The sequence below is a fragment of the Protopterus annectens genome, chromosome 16.part0 (assembly GCF_019279795.1).
Source record: "Protopterus annectens isolate FY-2018-M chromosome 16.part0, PAN1.0, whole genome shotgun sequence".
Taxonomy (NCBI): Eukaryota; Metazoa; Chordata; order Ceratodontiformes; family Protopteridae; genus Protopterus; species Protopterus annectens.
In genome coordinates, this window is record NC_056750.1 from 500,921,885 (window position 1) to 500,938,333 (window position 16,449).

General features: G+C 38.0%; 1 protein-coding gene across 1 annotated transcript in view; it reads right to left on the reverse strand.

Moving 5' to 3' along the window:
* ODF2 (outer dense fiber of sperm tails 2) overlaps window positions 1-16,449 on the reverse strand; it is a 1,208,318-nt gene that overhangs the window by 489,426 nt on the left and 702,443 nt on the right. The window contains exon 9 of the mRNA XM_044058138.1: window positions 1,984-2,094. Coding sequence (XP_043914073.1) covers window positions 1,984-2,094 — 111 coding nt within the window. The remainder of the gene's footprint in view (window positions 1-1,983; window positions 2,095-16,449) is intronic.

A 16,449-nucleotide genomic window follows, 5' to 3' on the forward strand; every position in this document is an offset into this window, starting at 1 on the left:
CCACAGAATTCAAAGAGAAATCAGATTCTATGAGAAAAATCACACAAGTAATATACAACTAAATACTAAATTAAGTACAGTATGGTTGGTGTTCTGACCTACAAGTTTTGAAAGTCAGACAAAAATCTGTAATTCTTTTATGATTGCTCGCAGTCATACTTCTTTTTAACAGTAAAGATCAATAAATAACGAACCAAAATAGGATTGTTTAGATAAGCTCGGGATTGTCCTCTGTGTGAATTTATAGCTGACTAGACCCCTTGGGATGAGCTAGAGCTTGCCTGTCTAAAACCTAGCCCTTTTTTACAACCAACAGTGAAAAATAAAGGTAAAGCAACAAAATATAACTCAAAGTAATTCTTCTTGTCTACAAACTATCCCTTCCTTCCTACAAACAGTGAAAAACAGTTGTAAAAAATAAAATATAAATTAAAATAAAACTTCTCTTACCAGTCAACTCCAAATTAAATCGTAAACCAAGACAGGATTGTTTAGATAACATTATATCTGTTTTGTAACAAAGAAGGGTATGCAGTATAGTGCTACATAACACCTTAAGAAATGACAACTAATGTTAGGTATGGATGTCACATAATCATCTCAGCAGCCCTTGGCAATCACATTAAAGACTGTATTGGAAGATGATTATACATCTGAGTTGCCCAAGTCTTTCCTGAGAATTCTGACAGACATTACAAATGTGAGAGAACTTGCCTTGGAGTAGGTGTGACTGACAGCTGCCTTCTACACCTTTTGCTTTCTCTCAGTGCTCCAGCACTGGCTTAAGTTCATGAGGGATCCTTGTGCTGGACACCCCCCTAAGGTCACCATTGTGTGAGGCATTAGTTAGGCATGTACCTTTCCTGCCTGCATATTTTGCTAAAAGGAGTGAAACTTTGGCATTTATTGAAGTACTAGATATTGTGCTCTTCTACTGATAAAAAAGGCAGTGCTTGGGTGGTTCTTTGCTTGTTATATAGCAGTCACAAATGTTCTGATGACTTCTGTACTTTGTAAGCAGTTCAAGATCTTAACTGCACATCTGGCAATAAAGAAGTGATGGGTACAAAGACCTGGCACACCCTCCAAGCCTAACATTAATGCCTTGGTGTGCCCCAGGAGGAGGCTTGCACACCACTGAGAGCAGGAACTGAAGTTGAGCAAAATGACCAAGTCGAGGACTGCAGAATAGGAAATTATAATAGTTAACTTACTGCAGTGGTATCTCAGTATTGCAGCTATATGTCCTACCTCAAAAATAGAGCTACAAAAATGTAGTTCTGCTTGGTCTTCACACCTCCAACTCTAAAACATAATGAAATTAATGAGCAGTAAAGACGGTCTGAGAATATGAATAGTTTGCATTAGATTATAAGGAGAAACAAGGCATAAAGTATGATGACAAATGGGAAACAGCAGCACACGTGAATATGCAATATACTTGGGTCAATGGCATTAGAGAAAAAAGATAAAACCAAAGATTCACATAGAATCTTGACAGCAATCAATGCAATGTTAAACTGGATTATTGTTAAGGCAGAAATCATATCTATGCAATGTGTACAAATGAAAACATAAATGTAGTGGTTCATTTTCTCTTTTATAATTGATTGTGTACTCATGGCACTATGCTGTGTGTGACATTAACGATGGTTAAAAAAAGGAATTTACAAGTTGTTACATAAACAGTTTGATCCACAAGATGTCCGTACATCCAATTAAAAACTCGTTTTTTTTGGGGGGGGGGGTCCCTAACATTTTTTTTTACCTCAGGCTAATTGATGATGCATTCCAGGGAAAAAATGTAAACTATGACTTAACACCCATATCTGAATTAAGGGTTAAGTGTTTAGCATTCCTAAATATATTCCTTTCATTTACACGCCACGTAGCTGAATGAACTATAGTACAGCATTAAATCGATTTGCGGTTTACCTTCTTGTTTACTTACCTAATATTTGAAATTTTCCACAAATGACCTACCTGAGATTTGTAATTTTCCACAAGACCTTCATACTGTTTTAGCGATGCCTTCAGTTGCTGGATCTCTGATTGCCCAAAGGTCAGCTTCTCTTCCACAGTTGTCATATTGGCCTAAAAGCAAATATCAAATTAATTAAGGACTTTATTTTACTGTATATCCTTCATGAATAACTTCCATGATAACATTTGTTCTGCAGTATGTAATATATGTATACCTAAAGACTTAACAATCCTCTCTTAACTTCTATAGTTTATACCTTATTTTTTGCCATGATATTACTGTATTTCATGGATAATTCATAGCCACTAGTACTATTTTATGTTGTTTTAACACCATAAATTAAAACATACATCAACAGACTGATGTAATGTAGTTTTGAGGTATCATACAAAAAGAGGACTTTATTCCAAAGACATACCATATCAAAACAAGCAATCTTTCAAACTGTCCATGGGGTGGGTGGATGTGTGCACATACTCATGAAAGACTGATATCCTACCCAGTATTAGTTTCTCTGGCTTGTGCCCACTGAGTATCAAGACAGGCTCCAGCTTCCCTGTAACCCTGAAATGGATTAAGGTGGTAATCAGGGAATGAATGAGTTCTAGTATGGCAGGTACAATAATATGGGAACATTCTACTTATCTGCAGTCCCCGCTTGCCCATCTTCAATTCAGTAACCTGCATCTTTAACAACAATCACTGCAGTCATCTAAACAGACTGGCAGCCCTCAAACCCTATTCAGTTATTTTACAAAAGAACCTGTACGAGGATGCAACAGAGAAACCACAGTGTAAAGGAAACTTAGAACTAAAGGAAAACAGGTCATGCCACAGTAAATTCATCCACAAAATGTGGGCATTATGAGTCTTGATTTCTTGCGCTGTCAGTTCTATTTAATATCAATAAAGCAATCTAACCCAAAGAGTTAAAATACACAAAAGAATCTGATATTAAAATAAGATCCTCATATGCTTGACATCATAAGATGATGTCTTATGGTGTTGGTACAGATGTTTCCTGCGTAAGACTCTGGTTTAACCAAAGTAAAATTCCAGGGTGATGAAAAGTAACTATTAGATCATTTAAAATCCCAAATATAAGGACAGATGGACTGAGACATTTGGTGACAAAGTAGAAGTCCCTAGTACTATATATATATATATAAAGACAAAATGGTGTTTCCACAACTTGAATGACATCCATGAAACAGAGGAAATTAGCTTGGAGAGTGGGATGTGTACATTTATGTTAATGGAGCACGAAACTAAATGCAAAAAAAAAAAAAGACATGAAAAAATTATGACAAGTCATTTTAAAATGCAGATGAAAAAAATAATGGTGAGTACTTAATTTTTTAAACATGAATTTCTCTAAATCTTTATAAAACAGATATCCAACACCACTGTGAAATAAATGACACTGAGCACTGAAAAAACAAAAAATGTCAGACAATAATAAAACCAGCTCAGTGACAACCTCTAGCAGTTAGAAGTATTTACCATAAAGTGTCTCTTCAGACCAAAAGCCAAAGTCATAAATCCATATAAAGGGGAAACAATAGATGAATCCTTGGATAAAACAAATTTCCTTGTCGAATAAAGGAAATTTGTTTTATCCAAGCATTATGGTAAATACTTCTAACTGCTAGAGGTTGTCACTGAGCTGGTTTTATTATTGTCTGACATTTCTCTAAATCTTTACCTTTATGACTTAGACATGAATTAAATATTCTTCAATAATTATTCTAAGTAGACAAATGGGAAGTATTTTTAAATGGAGTTTAATTTAGTACAAAGTTACATTATATTGCTAAACAGCTGTTTCTATATTTAAAATCATGATTACCTTAAATTTGTATAATTAAAATGTTATCAAGTTAAACTTGCAATTAATTTACGAGAACTATATTTAGCTCCTTTAGCTTAGTAATTATTACAATAGGAGTTCATGGTTCTCTTAATAACCATCTAAAATATATTAGTTATATTACAATGTGGTTAACTTCCAATCTCTGTGACAAATGTCAGAGTGATACAGAGACAAGAGGAGATATCCACTATATGAATGCAGACAGGATAAATGCTGCCACAACAAATTAAAAAACTCAAGCTCCATGTGACTTGCTAACATACCCAGGTGTTTACTATATAGACTCACGTAAAGCCTGTCTAAAACCCTTGGGAACATATTTTTTGGGAGTGTAATCAGCTGGCAGACTTTAGGGATTCTCTGCAGACCGCTGTCAGATATGCTGGCTGAGCAGCTCAGATTGACTGCTGAGATGATTTTTTGAGTTATGATACAGAATCGACATTGCCTAGACATAGTAAACCCTTGTTGAGTCTAATTATGGTAGCTGCCAAAAAAGCAATTACTAGAAAATGGAAATCAAGGTCTAGACCAACTTTACTAGAAGTAGTGAATATAGTAACAGAGATGAAACAACTGGAATTGGGATCTTTAATAAAGGGAAGAAGCAAACTACATAGGAAAAATGGGAATTGTGGAAACAATATATGCAGAGCAGGAACGAGATTTAAGAGGCAGGATTTGAATGAGCCATATAATGCTTAACTGACAATGACTGGATAGATTATAAGTGAAGTATGTTTGCAACGTTTCAACAGTGTCTGTGATGTATACTGTTTGCAACTAAAGTGGTGTCATTTTGTTTGCTTTTCATTTATATAAATGTAAGATTGCCTATGTCATATGTGAAAATTTAATAAAGATGTTTGCTGGAAAAAAGCGTTGAAAATCCTTGGAGTAATGTTTGATAAAATGCTGGTATGTGGGTTATGAGCCTGACCAATGGCAACAATTAAAATTTACTGAGAGTAAGCAAGCTGTATTTTTTACACCTGGGAGGGGAATAGAAATAGAATAAGGACAGATAGCAGTCTGTTTAACTGGAAACACAGGCTGTTAACCTGCACTTCCAACACTTTGAACCCAAACTTTAAAATACGTAATGGCTTCGGGTGCAGCTGTCAATTTGGGGTAAGTACCCCTATATGGATGGGTAAAACTCCATTTCTAGAAAGTGTATATAGTTTTCTGAGCTCACTGCAAGTTATAAAGGGGTTGAAGTTTACACTGTATTTAGTTTTGTTTCTTGAATGTTTGTATTGTAGTAAGAAATCGGGGAAAATGTGACATGGGCTCAAATAAAGATAAGAAGCAACTACATAAAATATTATCCGGACAAAATGCATGTCTAAATAAGTTACAAGTTAGAAACATATATTGAAAATAAATGCCTTGATAATATATGGAAATAACATTTTATTGTTTATCACAACGGCTACTTTTTCTTTATCAAAATAGAATATAAATGGCCTTGCAGGTTTAAATAAAAAGCCAAACATACTGTATTACATTAAGCATATAGCAGAATTGACAATGTTACAGGACATGCATTCCGATAAAATGATCATGTGAATTGGGTAGAAAGAATTTCAGGATGGGCATCCAGCAGAGTATTATGGACAAAGGAACAGGGAGAAGGGCTCCAATAGTGACAGAAGAAGAAAAAGGCAGTAATGTTAGCTTTGTGGAACTAAAGGTTTATTGGCAAGGAAGTAGGATTACATTTTCATGTACTTATATTGCTACAGCTCTATCCATCTGACCTTTTGGTCTTCTTGTACTATCTAAGCTTCTGGGCATTCATTAGAAGATCAAACACCTTAGTCATAGCTAGTATCAAACAATCTAATATCTAGTAGTAATGCCCTACACACATTCCATTACACATATCCATTAACCTAATGGAAGTTCTTAATATTATCATTGCTGCTTAGCAAAACTGAAATACAACTCTGTGGAATATAATGTTATCTAAGATATATCCTTTTTTTTTCTTTACACACTAATTTGTTTATATCTTGCATATGATATTTAACATTTGCTGTGTCATACTGTATTGTATGCTATCTTGAAAGATTTAACTGTGGAACTTTTCTTCCCAGGCCAGCACTGAAGAGAGACCTGTCATAGCCCAGTTGGAGTTTCTTGGTAAACAGATGCTAATAACTACATACATATATAAATACATAAATAAATATTCAACCTAAAAGTATTATTAAGGAGCTTAGAAAAAGTTGAGGAGAAATCTTTCATCAGGGGCTATTATTTATGAACAGGGATTGTAGCCTGATTAGCAAATAGTGAGGATGCATCAGAAGAGCCTAGAAGGGAAAATAAAACATTAAAGAGGTTTGATTTCTGAATTATATGAGAATATTTTGTATGGAAGATGTGAATTTAGTGGCAGGAATTCAGACATCATTTACATAGGTTCGTAGGTAGGTTACTAGGCTATTGGCCCTAGGGCCTATATAAGCCTAGCCAAAAAGGTACCCTGGCTTTCGCCACCCAAGAAAATTATTTTCCTGTGCCCCTGGCGAGCAGAGCCACAGAAGTGATCCCCGGGGTGAATTTCCTATTTCCCATCCAATCATCAAGATTTTTCTTGAAGAGTGCTAACGAGAGCTCTGTTTGACATAGATAGGTAGTCTGTTCCAGAGTATGGGAAGTCTCTGGGACAGGAATCTATCCCTCCAGCATGTTCTGTTTATTGTGGTGACAAGGTTTAGGTCCCTACAGCTTGTAGCTCGGAGGGATTGGGATTTCTTTAAGTGGAGCATGTCCAACAGCTCTGGGTTTGGCTTTGTATGTTAGGCAGAGATCGCCTCTGAGTTGGCAATATGTGACAGAGTAAAGCTGGAGTTTTTTGAGACGGTCTGCGTAGGGCATCTGTTTGAGGCCAGTAATCCTCTTTTTGAGGTATTTCTGTGGCCTTTCCAGTTGTTGTAGATTTCTTGTGAGGTACATACCAAAAGAGGCGTTGTACTCTATAATGGGTCTAATGAGTGATGAGTAGAGAGGAACAACCTCTTTTTTGAGGGATATTTACCAAGATACAATAACTGGGCTAGACTGGGCAGAAATTTTATTTCACAGGAGGATAAGATCCATCCAATAAATATATCAAATCATGCACCAATAAAAACTAAGATTATGATATAAGGTAATGATGTAAAAATTAGATGATGGCACTTTAACTACTAAAAAATAGACTTTAAGCAATAAGCCAACACAATTAGAAAGTTACTGGGAAGATAGAAATTACTTATGAAGAGATTACTAGTCAGCAAAATAAAATGAAAATTGAGTTTTAAAACATGGTGGAAATAATGGAGAAAGAGATATGGGAAAAGTAATCTGAATTATTTAGAGGGGTCCTTAAAGGTTAAAGGATTGCAGAAGGAGGATCTCTCAGAACAAGAGGAACACCAACTGCAGAGTACTAAAAAGAGAATAAGGGGATGTGTGGATAGTATGCATAAGTTTAAAAGGGTTGCTGTTAAACAACTATTTTTGATAACTCTAGAGAGCAAAAGCTTTTAACATAATGGCCTAGAAAACCGAAAATAAAAAAAAAAGTTTTAGCCAAACATAGGGAGCCTATGACAAGAAAAATAAAGAGAGCGCATAGCAGAACTAGAGATGGTTTAGAAATTTCATAAAACTTTGTATAAAGTAGAATAATGGGGAATCAAGAAAAGGCACACATGGAAATATTTATGGAACACTTAATTATGCCAGAATTAGAGAAAGACGACAATAATTGCTAAGACAGGAGCACATTAGATGAATAACAGTGATGTAATATCAGTCAACAGAGAAATCTCCAGGAACAGATGGTATTACTGTAAAATTCTGGAAACTAGAAGGGGAAAAAAGGGGTAAAGATCCAGAAGGTTCTATTTAACAATATTTTAAAGGGGGGGGGGGGCTATCAGTATCTTAGAAGAGAGTTGTGTTGGTAGTGTTACCCAAACACTGAAATTTTAAAAAAAGTTACAGATTTGCTGTTTTGTACTGTCTTGTAAGTTTCTTGGAGGCCATTGCTTGCTTGGGCTAAAGGGAAGTCTCTGTGTTCATCAGTGGCAGTGGTAAACACTGAACAGTTTGCCTGCCCCTGTGGGAGTGGTTACTGCCTAGAAACTGTAGTTTTATTGGCCATTTTGGATCAATTCCAAACTCCTTGATCCCCCTCTCCTAAAACCCGATTGCCTCGTGGTTTTGGCATCTTTTCAGACTTGTTGGCTGTTGGTGAAGCACCCACCAAGAGGAGAAAATGCTGAGAGAAGAAAGTTTTCTTCAGATTATTTGTTAAGATTTCTGCATTGCCGCCTACTTTTTGGCATTTTCCAGCTTGCTAAACTTGATATCTGTATTAGGAACTGTATTTAGAACACATCTAGAGCCTGTTTACTGCATTTCCTGTGTTGCACTTATTTTAAAATCGTTTTTTTCTTAAAACTTGCATTTTACCTGTCTCTGGCCTAGCACTCAAGTGTGGGGTCATTTATTGCACTGTTCTAACTTGTTGCTACTTGTGTATCTCTGCTATCTTTAAACAAAACAAAAAATAAAACAAAAAAATCTTGCTTTTTTTCCCACTTTCTGAAATTATAAAAAAAAGTTCAGTTACAGATTTGCTGTTTTGAACTGCTTGTAAGTTTCTTGGAGGCCATTGCTTGCTTGGGCTAAAGAGAAGTCTCTGTGTTTATCAGTGGCAGTGGTAAACACTGAATAACCTACCTGCCCCTGTGGGAGTGGTTACTGCCTAGAAACTGTAGTTTTATTGGCCATTTTGGGTCAATTCCAAACTCCTTGATCCCCCTCTCTTAAAACCCTCTTTTGCACATTTTTGCGCATAGTACAGCATCGGGCAGCGCTGCTTAATCAGGTTTAAAGTATTCCCGGCTCCACAAAGTCTGCTCTTCACTTTTTCCCTTAGAACTGTTCCAAATCTCAAAGTAAGCACTGTATTTTCCTTCTAAAACCCAGCAGTAGCTAGGATAAGTGACTTATAAGTAAGCACTAATAAACTAAAGCACTACACCCTCTTAAAGTACTTGGCTCCCTATTGGTCCTTTTTGATCAAGTCAAAAAGTAATTCCTTATACTATTCTGGCATGTCCAAAAGTCAGTTTCAGGTTTACTCTCCAGTCCAGCTGGTGAATATGGGAATCTTGAGGCAATAACTGCCTTATGTACACAGACCACCTTTTCCTCTTCCCAACAAGCTGAAATATATGTGAGAGATGCAACTATATAGCCAAACTGGAGGCTGAGCTCTCTCAACGTAGTACTGGCATGGTCAGTCTGGAGGAGAAGGTAATCATACACACCACAAATCCAGTCTCACATAGACCTATCACAACAGCAAACCAAACACATAAACACACAAAAACATACTCGGAGGCTCTAAATAAAAATCTGTCCAAGCAACAGAGACCTCCAAAGCAGACATCCAAGCAACTGCTACCCCACAACAATACCCACATATCACATAGTTCACAAAGTCAGTGTGCCACACAGTCACAGCCCTTAAGGCTAAACAACACACCTAATACACTTGTAATAGGTAACTCAATTGTCAGACACACTGACATCTCTCCCACCAGGCTGAACAAGGAGAAGGTCACTGTAAGCTGCCTGTCGGGTGTCAGGATCCGCCACATAACACAAGCACTCAGGTCACTCCAAAGCAAGTACAAATATGACTCCGTCATTGTCCATGTTGGTGTGAATGACCTGAGACGTACCTCCCTGGATTACATGAAAAGGGACATAGAGGAGCTCTCTGATCATGTGGCCCAGGCCGGTATGACCCTGACCTTGAGTAGCATCTTACCCTCACTAAGAATGATACCACAGTATAAAGACAAAATGATCAATTTCAACAACTGGCTAAAGTATTGGTGTCACTCAAAGGGGATCCAGTGTCTGTCAGCCTGGGATGACATGCTTGACAAGCCACGTTGCTTCGCTAGGGATGGCTTGCACCTGTCACCCCTGGGTTTTCGAATACTGGCCAAGGCTCTTGCCACCCCCATAGTGCCTTTTTTAGGCATGGCTCAAAAGACAAAACCACCTCCTTAGACAACACAAGGAAAAAGAAACTAAGGGTAATGCTGCTCAACGCCAGAAGTCTAAACCTCAAGATGCACACACTCAAGGCTCTCCTCAGTATGGAGAATATCGATATCTGTGCAGTAACAGAAACCTGGTTCAAAGCTCCTGAGAGCACCCCAGCACTACCAGGCTATACCTCATACCATGCTTTTCAGCCCCAAAACTCAGACCGAACCACAAGAGGAGGGGGAGTATCCATATTCATCAAAGATATCCATACACCTCCAGGCTAGTGGCACTGTATGAAGCATCTGAGACCATCCATGTGCAACTAACAGTGGGCAAAACTGCCTTCCAGTTTGTAGCCTGCTACAGACCACTCTCCCAAACTCAGGAACCCCACTCGGCTTTCCTGAAGACACTGGAGAATATGAAGGTCTCTCCAAACACCATTATATTGGGTGACTTTAACTACCCAAACATAGACTGGGAGCACTACTCAAGCCCCAACACCCTAGCCCAACGGTTCCTAGAATTTATAAACTCAAATACTATGGAACAACTGGTCACCACTCCCACAAGAGAGGAAAACATATTGGACCTGATCATCACCAACATGGGGACTCTATGTTCCATACCAGAGGTATACCCCTCATTGGTAAGATCTGACCATAAATTAATCACTATGGACATCCATATCCCATCCCCACCACCAGCAAAGGAAACCACGGTCAAAAACGTCTCAAAAGCAAATTTCCCACTTCTCAAAACCGAGGTGGAATCCTTCAAAGCCCCAGGGCCAGTGGTAAATATGGCCCAGACCGCAGAATCCTTTACAAACACATTCTATGGATACCTACAGGAATGCATGGATCATGCTATCCCAAATAAAACCAAGACACACTCCTCCAAAGGCAGGAGACCTGTCTGGTAGACCCCAGCCATAAATAAGCTGTACAACAGAAGGAGGAAGCTACTACATGAAAGAGCAAAATCCCTGAAAGGTAAGGCAACTCTGATCAGTACTAGCAAGAAACTAGGATCCCTCATAAAAACATCTAAGGCTAGCTTCGAAAGAAAAATTGCACAAGATGCTAAAGATAATCACAAGGCTTTCTTTAGTTATGTCAGAAACCTGGGTGGAAACTCCCACATATGCTCTGAGTTAGTGCAAAATGACAAAAAATACACTGAACCCACAGACATTGCCAACAACCTGGCAGACAGGTTCAGTGCAAACTCCCCCACCCCCCCAAATGAGCAAATGACTGTCCCAACAGAGTGTTGCCTCCCTGACATCACAGATGCACAGGTGAGAGCTGCCCTCGCCAAAGCAAAAATCACAGCATCAATGGGACCGGACGGTGTCCCGGGCTGCATTTTACACGAGCTCCAAAAAGAACTGAACCCTCACTTAAAATTACTGTTCAGTCTCAGCCTTACATCAGGATAAGTACCCAAAGAATGGCGTACAGCAACAGTGGTCCCACTCCATAAAGGTGGTGCCACAACGGACCCCGGAAACTATTGCACTATAAGCCTAACTAGCCTGGTCTGCAAAGCTATGGAGCGTATCATCATGGAACTCAAACAAAGACATTGGGAACCTCCAAACACTGGATCCTACCCAATTCGGCTTTGTTAAGGGCAGATCTTGCCTCTTGAATCTGGTCAATTTCTTTGAAACAGTCACCAAGGCCATAGACGAAGGGAAGGTAGTCCACACAGCCTACCTTGACCTTGCAAAAGCCTTCGACACAATACCCCACTCGGGCATCATAAATAAGCTCACCAGCTTAAATATCAACCCCTATGTCACAAAAGATGGGTTGCAAACTGGCTTAGGGATAGAACCCACATGGTCAGAATTGCAGGTGCCATGTCAGACTCTAAACCAGTTACAAGTGGCGTCCCACAAGGCTCAGTCCTGGAACATCTCTTGTTCGGTATATATTTCTCTGAGGTACAGGCTAACACAGGAGGACTATGGCTGACAAAGTTTGCAGATGACTGCAAACTGGGGGCCATAATCGACTCAACGGCTGACACAAGCATCCTCCAAAGAGGTCTCACAGAGACGAATAACTGGTGCCAGAGCCATGGCCTAAAGCTAAATGCCAAAAAGTGCATAGTCATCCCCTTTGGGAAAAACAAAGTGCCCACAAATTACCACATAGGTGGTAATCCATTAAGTACGGAAGAAGTAATTAGGGATTTGGGGACCCAAGTAGATTGCAATCTCTCCTTTGACAATCATATTGTCAAAGTGGTTAGAAAGACATTCTATCTAGCCCACTTTATCACAAAGGGGTTCACATCTAGATCAAGAGAGGTCATTGTGCCCCTCTACTCATCACTCATCAGGCCCATAATTGAATACAATGCCCCATTTGGGATGTACCTTACACGACACCTGCTACAACTAGAAAGACCCCAAAAGTACCTCACCAAGAGGATCAAGGGACTCAAACAGATGCCCTACGCAGTTAGGCTAAAGAAACTCCAGCTCTACTCAGTTACTTACCGCTTACTCAGAGGCGATCTGTGCCTGACATATAAAGTCATGTCCAACCCAGAATTAATGGACATGCTCCACCTCAAGAAATCCAAATCCATCAGAACTACACGCTCCAGTGACTTAAACCTCAGCACAAAAATAAATAGAACATGCTGGAGGGACAAATTCATATCCCAGAGGCTCCCCTCACTCTGGAACAAAATCCCAATCCATGTCAGAGTCCCTCAATGACCCTCTTCAAGAAGAATCTTGACGTTTGGATGGGAGATCGTAAATTTACCGCTGGGATCTCTTCTGTGTCACTGCTAGACAGAGGCACGGTAAACTAACCTTAAATGGGCCATCTTCTGTGACCTACTATACAGAGGCACAGTCAACTAATCTAAGAAGGGTGGCAAAAACCAAACACACTCTGGCTAGGCTTGTAAATGCCCTAGGGCAGCTAGCCTAGTATCAACCTATGAACCTAAGATCCTTTGGATCTCGTTTAATACAGACCCATTTCAACTGTAAATCATGATTATAAAGTGTTTTATCTATACTAGCTAAGAAAATGGCAAAGGTGTTACCAAAGTTGACTAGTACACATTAATGTGGCTTTATTGAAGGGGAGGCAAATATCTGAAAACATTAATACAACGGTATTGATACAAAGAGAAGCAAAGTATAAACAAATGCTATTTGTGAGTCCTGATGCACAGAAAGTATTTGAAATAATCAGGTAATATTTTATGAGTAGGGCAAGGGAAGCATTTGTGTTCCCAGATAGATTAACAGGGTTAATAGAGAGGATAGCCAAAAAAGAATGACTGCAACAACACTCCCAGGACATGCACATTTATTCTAGGCAAGCACAAAAACAGGTTAAGCACTTTCATCCCACCAAGGGACTTTATCAGAACCTTGTATAAGTAGCCCTTTAATTTTTTTTAACAATTACTCTCAGGTACAGCTGTTCTAGCTTCAGAAGTTGCTGCTCTAGGAGTTTTTCTGTATGAATAAATGTGCTTGTCCTAGGAGTGTCACTGAAGTCATTCTTTTTAGGTTATTTATGCTTTTGTGGAGGTGGTTTCTTGATTAATGAGGAGGATATATGAAAGTTTGTAGGCAAGAATTAAGGAAGAAGGGTACCCCATCTGATAAGCTGTCTTTGACCAAAGGAGCCAGGCAGGCATATCCTCTTCTCCACTATTTCCTTTATAGTTAGAACAGATTGCAAAGCAAATAAGAAATTCACAAATTGAATGATATAACTGATATGATGCTCAAGAAAATATAGCTTTATTTGCTGATATTATTTTGTACTTGATAAATATAGAAATGGACATTTTGCTGTCGTGTAAAATTTTGAGAGAGTTTTAAGCCTTTTCAGGATATAAGAGAAATGGACATTTTGGTGTTGTGTAAAATTTTTAGACAGTTTTAAGCCTTTTCAGGATATAAAATAAATGAAAACAAAACAAACGCTATAGCAGTAAATTATGTCACATGCATTAATTGTTTCAGCAATACCTATACTTGCATGAACATGCAAAGGTGAAGTATTTAGGTGTACAGATTCAATAGGATACTGTTATGGTAGCTAAAATATATGAGAAGAAACTAAACAAAAGATAATACAAAAATTGAGAAAAATGGAAGCTTATGAATATGGACATGGATAATACAATAAACAGTGAAAATGTTTTCAGTTCACTTGGTCTTATATAAAAATCATGCATATTTTATCAATCAGAGGAAAAGTTAGACATGATAAAGAGCTGAAGAAGTTTATTTAGGAGGGGAAGGATGCAAGGATTACATAGGATAAGCAGATTCTCTCTATAAACAAGGTTATAAATTAAAGTGAGAAAATATGGTGATGAAACATGGGTGGGTGTTCAAGGTAAACCTAGATAACAGGATAAGCATCCTAAAATTCTCGCCTGTCTTGCCTTTCTTGAGGCTAGATGGAAATTTTGAATAGTGTTTTTCAGCTAGGCTTAAAATGGTCTGACTGATTACCTAGTACTTACCTATGAATATATAAGAAAGAGAGAGAGAGATTAGGATTCTAGATGCAAATCCTTAAGGAAAATAACAATTGTTCAGAATATTCTATTCATAAGGTAGCAGGATCCTTTGTAAAATGCTATTTTTTTCACATTTTTTTCTGAACTTGTCTAATTGATTCTCATTATTATCATGCAACATTTTACATTTCTTGCTAATTATCCCCTTCCAACAGCATATTTTATTCTAGACTCATCTCAGATCTCTACCAAAGCTGCTCTTTCACTTAGCACTCCATTGTCTCAGTAGTCCCTTTTACTTTTTACTCTATCAATCCCAGATAAAGAAGGTAATCTTTAACCTGCAGTCCAAACTTTTGCTTAAATTCACCCCACTCTATTACCAATCCCTCCCAAATTTTCCACTCCTAATATATTGTTTATTTGCTAATGTCTTCCAATAAATTCCAGCTTGTCTATTTGCTATACTACTACTTGTAATTATCCCTACTGGTAAAATTTCCTTTCTCCATACCTGCACTGGATCAGTTCTTAGAATACTTCTTGCTATTTTTCTAAAATAATATTCTGTATAGTTGATATCATTCTCCTTAAACTTGCATCTAAAATCCTGTTGTCTTTATTGCTAAACTCCAACCCCCACTTCATTATCATTCTCTTCCACTGTGATTTATAACCTTATGTTTCAGGTTTAGATATCAGCCTTAACTGCATAACTTTAAACTACCCTTCCAAGTAACAGTAAACCACATTGCTCTACCGAAGAATCAACTTACTCCAACTAGCACTTGCCCGCTTCTCCTCCTAGATAAATTCCATCGGCTCTTTATTAATTAGCATCCACAACTTTTCCTCTGGTTGATGTAAACATGCCTGACCTATATACAAAACCAAAGGGACTAGAAATATTTTCACTGCTTGTCTACTACCCACACGCATTGTCATGTATTTCTAGCTTCACTGCTTGTCTACTACCCATATCCATTACCACACGTTTCCAGTTCTTAATTTTTGCGTTATCTTCTGTTTAGTCTCTTCCCACATATCTTTCTCTTCCAGAACATAAGCCATTTTTATCCATATAGTTACATGCTTTATTTTAACATGTCTCAAAAAGTATGGGAATTGCTGAACCAATTCACATGTGGTTGCCTAGTTTAATGCTATAGCTTTTATTTTCATTTATTTTACATCTCAAAAAGCTTTAAACTATTTCAGAATGTTCTGCAACACCAAAATGTCTTTCTGTATTTATCAAGTGCAAAATAATATCTACAAATGGGGATAACTGTTGATTACTACACTAATTAATTCCTTGAATTTGTGAATCCTGTACTTTATCTATTAACAGTTCTAAATATAAAGTAAACAGAAGGGAACGAGGACATCTCTTGCTGGTTCAGCTGTTCCAATACAGCTTGTCAGAGAGGAACCCTTCTACCTTAATTTTTACATCAGACTTTTGACACATTCACATTATTAGCCCTATTCTTTCAGGGAACACACATGCTGCCATTCTGCTTATCATAAAATCCCAGCTAACTATCAAATGTATTTTTTTGCATCAAGACTCACCAAGAATACCTTATTTTCTTATACTCCACCTTCCGTCTGGATCATCAATTCTCTATTAATGTCAGCAAATATTTTCCCCCTTGCACAAAACCATACCAATCTTTGCATTCCCCTGCTAATATAGACAAAATGAAAGTCATGGATTACCATAACACTGGATCCTTTCATTCACGTCATGTCTGATCAGTCTGATGTAAATTATGCATTCTCCAGCTGTTTCTCAGATCTGAGTCGATAGAAGTAGTGCTCTAGCCTCAAGCCTGCAAGAATTATATTCCCATCATGCCCTTGTGTGTGGAGATCCCAGATCAAGTTTGACACCACAAAAAATGGAAATACCCTTCAGGTCCTACAAGGTGAGAATTTGGAAGGGAAATGGAGGGCGAGATGTCTTGTCCAACTGACATTAATGAAAGAATCATGC